Source organism: Capricornis sumatraensis, chromosome 9 (assembly GCF_032405125.1).
Source record: "Capricornis sumatraensis isolate serow.1 chromosome 9, serow.2, whole genome shotgun sequence".
In the NCBI taxonomy this organism is placed as follows: domain Eukaryota; kingdom Metazoa; phylum Chordata; class Mammalia; order Artiodactyla; family Bovidae; genus Capricornis; species Capricornis sumatraensis.
In genome coordinates, this window is record NC_091077.1 from 64662175 (window position 1) to 64676086 (window position 13912).

The 13912-nt window shown below is 44.4% G+C and overlaps 1 protein-coding gene across 6 annotated transcripts in view; it reads left to right on the forward strand.

Annotated features, from left to right (window-relative positions):
* GRIA1 (glutamate ionotropic receptor AMPA type subunit 1) overlaps window positions 1-13912 on the forward strand; it is a 349422-nt gene that overhangs the window by 231483 nt on the left and 104027 nt on the right. For all 6 annotated transcript variants that reach the window (XM_068981166.1, XM_068981165.1, XM_068981167.1 and 3 more), the window contains one exon: window positions 8230-8334. In XM_068981166.1, coding sequence (XP_068837267.1) covers window positions 8230-8334 — 105 coding nt within the window. The remainder of the gene's footprint in view (window positions 1-8229; window positions 8335-13912) is intronic.

Sequence of the window (13912 nt, forward strand, 5' to 3'; positions counted from 1 at the left end):
GACCTCTGACCTTCAGGTCACAAGTGGGGAGGGACCTGAGGGTCAGCTTGTGGTCAAGCTGGGAAGTCTGTGAGTTAGACCAGGAGAAATAAGCACATTATTCTAAAACTGAGAGTCATACCAGCGATGACATGTCCAGGGCTCACTATGCACAAGGTTCTGAACATATTTTACATGACTGATCTCACTGAATCCCCTATAATATAACCCTATGAGGTAGCTAGTTTTATTAACTGTGCTTTATAAATATAGACACTGAGCTACCGAGATGTTCAAGAATTCCCCCAGATTATACAGCTAGTTAGTGGTAAAAGTGGGATTCCACCCCACATCTCCTTGCTACCTCACTGTACCCTTAACTGCTCTGCTCTGAAGCCTCAAAGGCCCAGCCCAGCAGATGAGAATGAGTTCAGGCCCAGCCAGCTACAGCACGTGGCCTTGGGTAATATCCAAGGGCCTCGGCTCCCCCTCACCCCGCTACAGTTTCCCCAGGAGCAGGGTGAAGATAACTCAGCCGCCTGCCTGCCCCCATCTCCTCACCCTGCCTGACATCCAAGGAGCCACTCAGAATATTAATGATCCCACAGTCCTGGAACTCCTCAACGCTCCAGGAAAGAGGAAGCATCAGGGTACCTATAAGTTGGCTTCTGGCTGGCAGAAAAGAGTGAATTCCCCAAGTCAGGCTTTTAGCATTTAGGTCATTGGCCCTTTGAGGATATGACAAGACAAAAAAAGCTTTGTACCTTTTCCCCAGAAAAATGCACACATATATTTCTGCATGACCATGAGTCAGGGGGAACCACAGACACTTCCAGAAGCCCAGCTAAGAAGTTGAAGAATTGAAGTTGAAGAACACCTGCCCTAAACAATGATCAGCCCTCTTAGCATTTGTGTTTGCAGTTTGTCAGCCAATGATCACACACATCAAAGTGAAGATTAACAGGGCACTTCGCTAGATGAGGTCGGGGGAGGGGGAGGGGAATAAGGGTATAAGACACAGTCCTGCAACTCAAACTGAAGACCCAGTGTTGAAGGAAAGATATGCTCCTAAGAAATAATAGCCATAAAGTTGTGGATTCGAAGCTAAATCACATACATAGCCAGGTTGTTGATGCTCTGGATGGTCAGAAAAGAATGCTACGACTGAGGACTGTGGACATTACCAGACTATCTGCAGGCATGTGACTGGGGCTTTAACTAGGATAACCATATAATTTATCATCCATCCTGGGACACTGGGGAATGAAAGGGAGAGCTATTACCAATTATCCCAGAACAAGAGATGTAGACGATCGATCCCAAGCAAACTGAGATGGATGAGCATGCATGCCTTAAAGCAAGGATGACTTTGAACAAAGAGTGATTTGGGTTTTGGAGGGCCTGGGTGAGGATCTAAAGGATACCAGCAAGAGTCTACAGTCAGGGTACAAGGAGGACTTCGGGCCGTTGTGCTTGGCTATTAGTACGTTAGGAGGACAAGAGCAGGGCTCTTACCATGCCTCCACCAAGCACTATCTGGAGGATCCTGGATTAATTGCTCAACTTTTCTGGCATTAATTTCCTCATCTCTTAAATGAGTATAATCCTCATAACACTGCCTCCCTTTCTGGCTTGTGACAAGGCTCAAAAAGAAATTTTTCAAAGGATAATATATAAGTTTCTCTGAAGCTCAGGGCAACTGCCTGAGATACCTAGAGCCAGGATTCTTCTTCCCATTGATCAGGTGGGAAAGTGGAAGCTCAGAGGGGTCCTCAGACTTGCTTGCCCCACTGGAATACCCAGGATCCTGGTCCACAGGTTCTGGCTTCCCACACCCAGTGGGCATTCAGGAGGAGAAGCCAAGAGAACATACCCACCTCAAAGCAGCCAAAGAGAGGCTGTAGAAGCCCTGGGCCAGGGTATCTCCACTGCCCCCACCCCCAGGGCTGGAGATGCAGGAGTCAGTCATCAGAGCTAATGGCTCAAGTAGTAAAAACGCTAACAAGCACTCTCCTGGCACCAGCAGGAAAGAACAAGTATGCTTCAGCATCTCATGGATGGCAGACACTGAACTGGCACCCAATACAAATGACCAGAAATCCAAGGTTAAATCCCCATCTTTCATGGAGAGAGTCAGCAGGTGCCAGGATAGTGATAGGAGGTCCCAAAGGCAGGAACTCAGGAAGACTCCAAGTCTCCCTTGGCCTGACTCCTGTCACCCCAGCGTGGGGGTGGGAGGGAATGGGGGCTCAGAGGCTCAGTACTGATGGATAGGATGGCAGTTTCCAGATGTGGCCAAAGCATGTGTTTCTGAGAAGCTTATTCCTCTAAGAGTCCAGACTGCCCTCATAAATGATTTGGGGCTAATCTAGTCTCCTGACGTACCCCCGTGCTCTGCCATCACGGAAGGGTAGTTCAGGGACATCTTCTTTCCCACACTTTAATTTATCTCAGGGTGTGTAAGTCCTGGCTTCTATAACTAGACAGTAAAGAGCCTTCAGCTCGCCAGGCCTCTCCTGACTTGCTGTGAATCCTGAACACAGGTGCCATCACTCGGAGTCTCAATAATTCTACCTGTACAATCAGCAAAATAAGCTCTGCTTTTGCTACTCACTGGGTTTCTGGGAATATCGCATAAGCAGCCTCCTGTGAAACGGTGTGGCAATGTACGAGGCCCTCAGGTCACAAAACTTTGCTGCTGCTGATTATTTTTTTGGAAACTGAGAAAGGCATGTATAAATGACAGCAACAAGACTCTTATTTCTGCTGAAAGGATCCCCTGCTGTGAGGTCACAACTTATCATGCCCATGTTAAATCTTATTGTCCATACTTCGTGCCCACTGAACACAGCACAGTAGTAGCAACAGAGGTGATCATCATTATCTTCACCATCACCGTCACTTAAATAACACACACCATACGACGAACATTTATGTCCCAGACAATATGCTAAATGCTTCAGTCCTTTGAAGAGGAAACTAAGAAACAGGCCTAGTGACTTGTACAGAGGAATTAAGAGTGTGGCCAGGGGAAGGCCCAGCTAGAATAGAGGGTGGCAGCTGAATGCATGGAGAACACATGACTTTACACATTTCTGTGTCACCTCCCAGAGCCAAGGACAGCAGCGTGGTCCTCCATTTGAGAGGCCACTTGGTATATGAAGTGACGAAACCAGCTCTGGATTTCAGACCTGCCTCGGACACTTGTAAGGCCTAAGTCATGAGCAAATCACTTTGCTATCCAGAGTCTGGGTCTCTGCCAACAAAGTGAAGATTGGGACTTCCCTGATGGTTCAGTGGCTGGGACTCCATGCTCCCAATGCAGGGGCCAAGGTTTGATTCCTAGATGGGGAACTAGACCCCACATGCTGCAACTAAGACCTGACATAGCCAAATAAATAAAATAAATATTAAAAAAAAAGAAAGTGAAGATTCTAATCTCTCCCTAACCAACATATCTCAGGGGTTCCTCTGAATGAAGATAAAGTAATATGTGCAAAATGTTTCATAAACACTTGGAAAATGGTGGTAATATTAATAATACTCTTAGTAACAATAAAAATAAGAGCTAGCCTTTGTTGAATACTTGCCATGGGGCAAGCATTGATCAAAAAATATCTAATTTCATTCTTAAACCAACCAGAATGTTAGGTCCATGAATCAAAGCAAATTGGAAGTGATCAAACAGGAGATGGCAAGAGTGAACGTCGACATTTTAGGAATCAGCGAACTAAAATGGACTAGAATGGGTGAATTGAACTCAGATGACCATTATATCTACTACTGTGGGCAGGAATCCCTTAGAAGAAATGGAGTAGCCATCATGGTCAACAAAAATGTCCGAAATGCAGTACTTGGATGCAATCTCTAAAATGACAGAACGATCTCTGTTGGTTTCCAAGGCAAACCATTCAATATCACAGTAATCCAAGTCTATGCCCCAACCAGTAACACTGAAGAAGCTGAAGTTGAATGGTTCTATGAAGACCTACAAGACCTTTTAGAACTAACACCCAAAAAGGATGTCCTTTTCATTATAGGGGACTGGAATGCAAAAGTAGGAAGTCAAAAAACACCTGGAGTAACAGGCAAATCTGGCCTTGGAATATGGAACGAAGCAGGGCAAAGGCTAATAGAGCTTTGCCAAGAGAACACACTGGTCATAGCAAACACCCTCTTCCAACAACACAAGAGAAGATTCTAGACATGGACATCACCAGATGGTCAACATCGAAATCAGATTGATTATATTCTTTGCAGCCAAAGATGGAGAAGCTCTATACAGTCAGCAAAAACAAGACTGGGAGCTAACTGTGGCTCAGATCATGAACTCTTTATTGTCAAATTCAGACTCAAATTGAAGAAAGTAGGGAAAACCACCAGACCATTCAGTATGACCTAAATCAAATCCCTTATGATTATACAGTGGAAGTGAGAAATAGATTAAGGGACTAGACCTGATAGATAGAGTGCCTGATGAACTATGGACTGAGGTTCATGACATTGTACAGGAGACAGGGATCAAGACCATCACCATGGAAAAGAAATGCAAAAAAGCAAAATGGCTGTCTGGGGAGGCCTTACAAATAGCTGTGAAAAGAAGAGAAGCAAAAAGCAAAGGAGAAAAGGAAAGATATAACCATCTGAATGCAGAGTTCCAAAGAACAGGAAGGAGAGATAAGAGAGCCTTCCTCAGCAATCAGTGCAAAGAAACAGAGGCAAACAACAGAATGGGAAAGACTAGAGATCTCTTCAAGAAAATTAGAAATACCAAGGGAATATTTCATGCAAAGATAGGCTCAAAAAAGGACAGAAATGGTATGGACCTAACACAAACAGAAGATATTAAGAAGAGATGGCAAGAATACACGGAAGAACTGTACAAAAAAGAGCTTCACAACCCAGATAATCATGATGGTGTGATCACTGACCTAGAACCAGACATCCTGGAATGTGAAGTCAAGCAGGCCTTAGAAAGCATCACTACGAACAAAGCTAGTGGAGGTGACAGAATTCCAGTTGAGCTATTTCAAACCCTGAAAGATGATGCTGTGAAAGTGCTACACTCAATATGCAGGCAAATTAGGAAAACTCAGCAGTGGCCACACGCCTGGAAAAGGTCAGTTTTCATTCCAATCCCAAAGAAAGGCAATGCCAAAGAATGCTCAAACTACCACACAATTGCACTCATCTCACATGCTAGTAAAGTAATGCTCAAAATTCTCCAAGCCAGGCTTCAGCAGTACGTGAACTGTGAACTTCCAGATGTTTAAGCTGGTTTTAGAAAAGGCAAAGGAACCAGAGATCAAATTGCCAACATCTGCTGGATCATGGAAAAAGCAAGAGAGTTTCAGAAAAACTCTATTTCTGCTTTATTGACTATGCCAAAGCCTTTGACTGTGTGGATCACAATCAACTGTGGAAAATTCTGAAAGAGATGGGAATACCAGACCACCTGACCTGCCTCTTGAGAAACCTATATGCAGGTCAGGAAGCAACAGTTAGAACTGGACATGGAACAACAGACTGGTTCCAAATAGGAAATGGGAGTACATCAAGGCTGTATATTGTCACCCTGGTTATGTAACTTCTATGCAGAGTACATCATGAGAAACGCTGGGCCGGAAGAAGCACAAGCTGGAATCAAGATTGCCAGGGAGATATCAATAACCTCAGATATGCAGATGACACCACCCTTATGGCAGAAAGTGAAGAGGGACTAAAAAGCCTCTTGATGAAAGTAAAAGAGGAGAGTGAAAAAGTCGACTTTAAGCTCAACATTGAGAAAATGAAGATCATGGCATCTGGTCCCATCACCTCATGGGAAATAGATGGGGAAACAGTGGCTGACGTTATTTTTGGAGGCTCCAAAATCACTGCAGATGGTGACTGCAGCCATGAAATTAAAAGACGCTTACTCCTTGGAAGGAAAGTTATGACCAACCTAGATAGCATATTCAAAAGCAGAGACATTACTTTGCCGACTAAGGTCCATCTAGTCAAGGCTATGGTTTTTGCAGTGGCCATGTATGGATGTAAGAGTTGGACTGTGAAGAAAGCTGAGCGCTGAAGAATTGATGCTTTTGAACTGTGGTGTTGGAGAAGACTTGCGAGTCCCTTGGACTGCAAGGAGATCCAACCAGTCCATTCTGAAGGAGATCAACCCTGGGATTTCTTAGGAAGGAATGATGCTAAAGCTGAAACTCCAGTACTTTGGACACCTGATGCGAAGAGTTGACTCATTGGAAAAGACTCTGATGCTGGGAGGCATTGAGGGCAGGAGGAGAAGGGGACGACAGAGGATGAGATGGCTGGATGGCATCATGGACTCGATGGACGTGAGTTTGAGTGAACTCCGGGAGGTGGTGATGGACAGGGAGGCTTTGTGTGCTTCGATTCATGGGGTCGCAAAGAGTCAGACAGGACTCAGTCACTGAACTGAACTAAAGACATAATTAACCCTAATGGGTCCCATTAAACAAATGAGGAAACTGAGTCATAGAGGCATTAAGCAATTAGCATATGAATTATGACATAATGATAATTAGTATGACACTTGACACTGGGCCAAAGATAGATGCTGTTTGAATCATTAATGACACATTTCTGTTTCTGCAAATCATCTGCACATCTGTCTCAGCCTATTTTTCCAAATGAGTCACACGAGCTGGCACATAGCAATGAATGGAAAGCTCAAGATGGGCCAGAGGGGACCAAGGAGGGGAGGTGAAGCTGCTGATGGGTTAAAATTGTTCGTGCCTCATTCTCTGTAGCAGGATTGGTCCTTTGCTTCCCTTTGAAAAGCAAAAGTAGCCCAGATTTTCCAGAGTGAGAATTTCTCCAGATTTCATCTCAGAGAGTGAAGAATTTGCTGCATAATTTGTTCAGTGCCCTAGGCCTGTTGTGACCTCCCTACTGAGACTTCAAACCAGGAGGTGATGGGAAGGTCAGCCTGAGAAAAGACACACTTTTCTTTCTTCCTTCCTTCCCTCTCCCTCACACACACCCCATCTTAAATACATACATACACCCCAGCTATTCTTATAACTTCCAGAGGCAGATAGGTTGGTCATTCACTGTCAGAAAATGGTTACACCCTGCAAGGCTTCCTTTGAAGCCTATTTGAAGAGGCGGGGAAATAAATAATGCTGGGTTAGAGGGCAAGGTTCATATTGGTTACAGGTACAGACTCATCTCACTGGCCTTAGGCCAGACAAATCTGAGGAAACGTGATAGATTATGGTTGGAGAATGTGATTTCTAGTACCTGAGCTGATGACACATAGTTAGACTCATCCCCAATTTGAGGGTGGACCAATTTTATTGGTCACCTCTAGAGCCGCAGGCTTGGTCCCAAAGATCCTGGATGCCCCATGCTAACCACTCAGCCTTTAAAATGAGCCTGAAGATAGGAAGCCATGAAAGTTTAATCCGACTCATTTGCAGAGGAGAAATCCTATGAAGCATATCTGGGGGCCTCCTATATACATACTGGTTCAACAGCTGAGACCTATTTAAAGTCCTACATGATCCGGTCTTACCATAAAAGGTTTCCTCAGATGCTTTAAAGTTTGCATAGCACTTTCACATTTGCTGTGTCATGTAAGGTAGATGGAGCAGGAATTTTAGAAACTAGAGGCTTGGAGAGGTGATCATCCAGTCACTTGGCTGTTCAGAGGAAAACTGGGGTAAAACCCAGGTCACCCAATCATAGGTATTCAGGTTCCCAGGTATTTTGTTCCCTGGCATCACAAAGGAATTACAAAGCAACACTGAGGCATGGCCCAAAGCATCACAAGGCTGGCTCCCAGCCCTGGGTCTTCCCCTGCCTCACCAGGGCGGGCACACCAGTCTCTTCTTTCACGGGCCTGCTTCAGTTTCCGCATCTGAAGGTGTATGTCTAAGGAGCGGTGACTCTAAAGGGGTGGTCCCGATAGGGGTACGGGACTAAGGATGGCACTAGACTTCCTATGAAGATCGACTTTGATCCACTCTCACTGTTGGCCGAAGGCAATGGGTGAAGCAGTTTTCAGGAAGAATTTCATTGTAGTAGGAGAACTGTTATCCAGCAGTTATGCCTGTTCCAGGCAACGGAGTAGAGAGGTGTTTAGGATTGATGCTACTCTAAGACCTCATCCCATGTAACTTTCTCAGGTTCTGGGCTTTCAGTTCAGCAGGAAAAGTCAGCAAATGAACAAACATGAAGCGCAACTTCAGAGTTCACTGGTCACCACCTGGCTTTTTCTTGCAGGTGCGGTTTGAAGGCTTGACAGGAAATGTGCAATTTAATGAGAAAGGACGGCGGACCAACTACACCCTCCACGTGATCGAAATGAAGCATGATGGCATCCGAAAGGTAAAGCTCCCTTTGCTTCCATTACACAGGGAGGAGAGGGCTGAACAGAGGCTCAGGCCGGAGCTGAGGGCCTGGGGAACCCACTGTCCTGGACTTGATCTCTTAGAAGAGAAGCAGGCAGTGAGGATTCTAATCTGGGCTCTGCTGCGAGCCAGCTAGGATTTTGGGCAAGTCAGTTGTTCCTCTGAGAATTGATTCACTGCAAAATGGAGATTAAAAAAATCTCTACCTTTGCCTTAGGGTGCTTGTAAAGATCCAAGGGATGGGAAAATATTTTGAAAAAATGAAGTAATAGATGTGTATAAAATGTCACTATTGTTCCTGAGGGGTTTCAAGTAAGAACTTGAGAATGATGGTTTATTGAGGAAGTTAACCACCTTTTCCTAATCCACACTTGGTCGTATTCTCTCTCTATATATATATATGTGTGTGTGTGTGTGTGTGTGTGTGTACACACGTACACTCTTACATACTTACTAAACATACACACTTACTAAACATTTTAGAACAACATTCAAATTCTTGGAGAAAACATTCAGAATTCTACCAGACTCTGCATTCTGACCTTGGCCAATTTCTCTGACCTTGATCCTTGACACTCACTTTCTTTGTCCTTCCGCTCCAGTCACTCCAACCAACGTTCACTTCCAGGAAGATATCATGTTCTTTCTCACCCCCCAGCCTCCAAATGTGTTCCCTCTGCCTAGGACCCTTCTATCCCATCCCCCAATTCTAGCCTGACTTCCAGAGTCAGGGTGAATGTTGCTCCCCAGGAGAGCCTTCCCTGGGCTTCCTTGTCATGCCTCATGGCCACTTCTGCTTCACTGTCCCTGGCCTTCACCACATCCCTGGTTCCCTGGGGTGGCACAGTGTGGCAAGTAGGAGGCTGTGCGTGCACAGTAGGACGCTGGTAGAGTGTCAGAACATTAGCCCCAGAATCCTGGGATGCCATCCTGGCGTCACCACTTACCAGCCTGTGACTCTGGCCAAGTAAATCAGGTTCTTTGTGCCTTAAGTGGGGGTTAAATGATCTAATGGAAGCAGAAGTTCTGGGGGCTGGGCCTGGCACATTGCAGACTAGGTCTTAGTCTCTCAAACCTGATACTCTCTATGCAACTGTATTTGATAGTTGCCACCTGCCATGGTTGGCTATTTCATTTTAATTCTAAATCATGAAAACTTACAAGTCCCGCAGTTGCACTAGCCACACTTCAAGTGCTCAATAGCCACAGGTGGCTAGAGGCTGCCACACTAGACAGCATGGATGTCGATCACGCCCATCATCACTGCAGGTTCTACTGGACAGTGATGCTCATGTTCTCTGTTCCCAGTCTGTGGGCTTCATGGTGCTCTGGGTGGTGTGGTGAGAAACACTGGCAGAATGGTTACCAGCTGGGGCACTGAAGACAGACACACCAGGAATTAAGTCTCTGCCTCACTCTCTACTACACACATGACCTTGAACAACTGAGCCTCCCAGAACCTCAGTGACATCACCTCCAAATGGGGGATAATGCCCTTTATCTCTCAGGACTTCCATCAACACTGAGTGAAACAATGTCTGCCACCTCCTTGCCTGTGTGAAGGGGTTCCCCAAAGCAGCCCCTGGCATGAATTGGCCATTCAACCCATGTTTTGTTTGTTTGTTTCAACTGCCTTCTTTAGGCCACAAGGATTTTTATATCAGCCTTGACTATGAGTGAGTTAGGCTGTGAAAGCCCATGGAATGGATAAGCAAAATAACAAACTGAAATAACCCAGTAACTTTAAAATCCAAGAACAAATGGTTGTGCTTTATTTTTCTGGTCTCGGGGCTGTTTTTCAACTTCCTTTCCAATGACTAAATCCTTTCTTTGAATGTGGGTTTGGGCAGCCTTTGGTTACAGGGAATCTGACTTTCAGAAAATCAATTCCTCCACATCTGTGGCTTTAGGTCTTTTCCTCAATCAGCCTCCTAACAAAGTAATTTCTCAGATTCATGGGTAACCTTGTTGTGCTGGTTTCAGTGAACAGTGCGTGGCCCCACCTGATGTATGTAATAAAAAGGGACTGCTGCTGTTTAACTGGGAGCCTTGGGGACTGTCTCCTGATCTTTAGGCACGTATTCTGGCCACTGATCTGCCAACACACACTCTAGGTGTCTGGGTCCAATTGACATCCCACTGAAATGTGTGTGGTCTCTGGGCATACATTCATCCCACACTTCGGAGCTTCAAATGCCAGAATGTGCAGCGGCTCCACTAAATCTAGAGCCTTGTGAAATGCCATTCAGAGATTCCACTTCGCCATGGGGTACTGATTCAAACAGGGATCTCTATTCAAATAAAATGCCTTGTCAAATTCAAGTAGGATCACAAATTCTTAGAGTGGCTGGCCAGGAGAGAAGTGCAGGAAGATTCTTGAAGCTCTTTCATCAAGGGACCAGCATTAATGATGTAACCATCTTTTCTCATCACCATTGGTCCTGTAGCTATGTTTTGACTTAAAAAAGACAAGTCTCAACTTGAATTCAGTCACCCTTGCCCTGTCTCAAATTTTTCATTCCCAGTTATGACCCAAGTGTAACTGGAAAGGAAAGACCAGGTAGGAAAGAAAGTGATACAAAGTCCTCCTTCTGTCAAAAGTAATTAAAAGTCCTGAAGCATTCACAGCCCTCCAGTCCAGACATCCTTTGGAAGTTTTTTCCTTAAATCTTTGCTACCCAACTTTAGACATACTGGTGGTGGTTTAGTCACTAAGTCATGTCTGACTCTTTGCCAACTTTACCATCAGGGAAGCTCCTTAGACATACTGAGTCCTGTTCTATTCAATCCAACCACTTCTCTCCATTTCCACTGCTGACTCCGGAGCTCAAGCCACCTTCTACACCTGCTTGGACTCACACAGGAGCCTCCTTACTGGTCACTAATCCTGCTGGCCAGGTTCTTGTCCCTCTTCAAGGCTGTTTTTCAGCACAAGAGCTGATCATCTTCAAATATATATCAGGTTATATTGCTTCTCCGCTTAAAGCCACTGACTAGCTTCCTACTGCAGGGGCTTCCCTGGTGGCTCAGATAGTAAAGAATCTGCCTGCAATGCAGGAGACCCAGGTTCAATCCCTGGGTTAGAAAGATCCCCTGGGGAAAGGCATAGTAACCCACTCCAGTATTCTTTCCTGGAGAATTCCATGGACAGAGGAGCCTGGTGGGCTACAGTCCATGGGGCCGCAAAGAGTCAGACTAATACACCACTGTAGGTAAAAGGTAACAGAACTCCTTACTGCAGCCTTCAGACCCAGATACTGCAGCCCTCTGAAGTCTTGCTCCTCTTTTTCTAGCTCACAACTCCACAGCTACCCTGGAATGTCTGCTTCTTTACCCGACATTCGCCATCACTGTAGTTTGATGTGCAGTATCTCTCCTTGTCATTCAAGTCTGGCCCAGCTGAAGTCACTCTGGAAAGGCTGTTCCTGACCAAAATATCTAAAGTGACCCCCATCTGCCGAGCACAATCCCATTATCCTAATTTTTCATAGTGCTTCTATGAATATCCCCCTTCTGAGATATTCTTGTTGGTTTACTGATCTCTGTTGGGGCTGGTAAACTTCAGCCTGCAGGCCCAATCCAGCCAACTGCCTGTCTGTTTACAGTCCATGAGCTAATGATTTTTACATTTTTAAACGGTTGAAGTAAATCAAAAGATGAATACTTCATGATATGTGAAAATTACATGAAATTAAAATTTCAGGGTCCATAAATAAAGTTGTGGGTTTTTTTGGGGGGGAGAATACAGCCAAATTCATTTGTTTCAGTATTGGCTATGGCTGCTTCTGCACTGTGACAACAGAGATGGGTAGTTGCTACAGAGACTGTTTCACCCACAAAGTCTAAAGTATTTACTGTCTGGCGCTTTAAAGGTGAAGTCTGACAACCCCTGGTCTGAATATGTATTGTCTTTCTTCCCCTCCTCTCCACCTCCTTCCACTAAAATGTCAGCTCTCTAAACGCAGGGACATGGTTGTGTTATTTATTATATCCTCAGTGCCGATAATATATTGATGCATAGTAAGCACATGCAAATAAGTGGTTGTTCATTAAATGAGCGGGCAGCATATTGAATGTTGCTTGGCAACCAGAAAGCATACCACTCTGGCCCATTTTTCCATAGATCTGCCAGCAAATAAGGAAAAAAAAATGCTGATAAATTTAATGAAATAACACCTCAAGCAGAACTCAGATAATCAAAGTCACATGTAAACCTACAAAGTTAAAATTCTTTAAGTACGTTAGTTAAGGTGCAATAACAGATGAACTCTAAAAATCTCAGCTGTTTAATTCAATAGAGGTCTATTTCTTATTCACCCAGTGATCAGTTTGGGGAACTGGGGACTCTGGTTAAGACTCAGGCTTCTGGAGGCTCCATTGTCTGTTTGGGTCTTCCTGCCTATCAATAGCCAGCTAACAAGTGAGGAAGAAAGATATTAGTAACTGTGCTGGGGATTTGGGGGAGTCAGGTTAGGAGAGGCATGCATCACTTCTGCGTTCCACTGGCCAACCCAATCTCCTGCCCCATCTAGACACATGGCAGGCTGGAAATTGCAACGGCAGTCTACGTAACTACCTCCCACCATACCTGTAGGCTATGAATAGTGAACAAGAATCCTTGCTGGTCACCAGGCTGTCTCTGCTACAATAGGCAACTTCCTTTGTAAAACTTTATCACAATGGATCTCATTTTTGGCGGTCAGGAGTTGTGGCTTCAGAGGCAGCTTAGAGCTACAAACGACACAACTACAAATGTGTCAATGTGATTTGATGACTGTGAGAGGTAGATCTATTGTATATACTGTTCAATGATCATCTTCTTTTTAGGCTATATTTACTTTAAAAAATCTAATCTATCATCTCATGACAGACTCATTTCTATATTCAAAGACTCTTTAGAGGTAGATGGAAAACAGGAGATCAAGAATTCTAACTGGCTCCAGGAGAAGACCTGTCACTGTCAGAATTATTTAAATCTTCTCTTGAACAGTGGGGCCCAATTTTTACCAAACTACTAGCTCTGATTGACTTTGAGAAAAAATCAAAGTTCCTCCATATCCTTAGTAGAGAATCAAAGGGCTGTATAATAATCCAGCCCATTTCTCTAAGAAAAGGAAATTAGCTCTCAGCTCCGAAGTGCAAAGTCTCTTCAAAAAACTTTGCCAGTTCTCTTTTCATCAAAATGTGGAACTAGATTTCTCAGCTTCCTAGCTGGCATGGGGGCCAAAGCTGGGTTTTGGCATCACCCTGCTCTTCTGACTGGTGATATTTTTTTATTTCCCTACAAAAGGGTTAGAAATAAAATAAGCTTGCTTACAACATTTAAGTGTTCCTCTGGCTTTTGATACAAGCCAACCTAAACAATAATTTTTATAGATACCAATTTAATATTAGTGCTAAGATACTAACTCTGAAGGATCCTTACCCTTAAGAAAGTCTCTTTCTAAGCCATATAAATCTTGTCTACATAGATTTATCTTGCTTTTCCACTCTCTCTTTAATCAAAACAGCTTGCGATTTTAGAGTGGTGTTTTCTGGGGTTTTGCACCATTTAT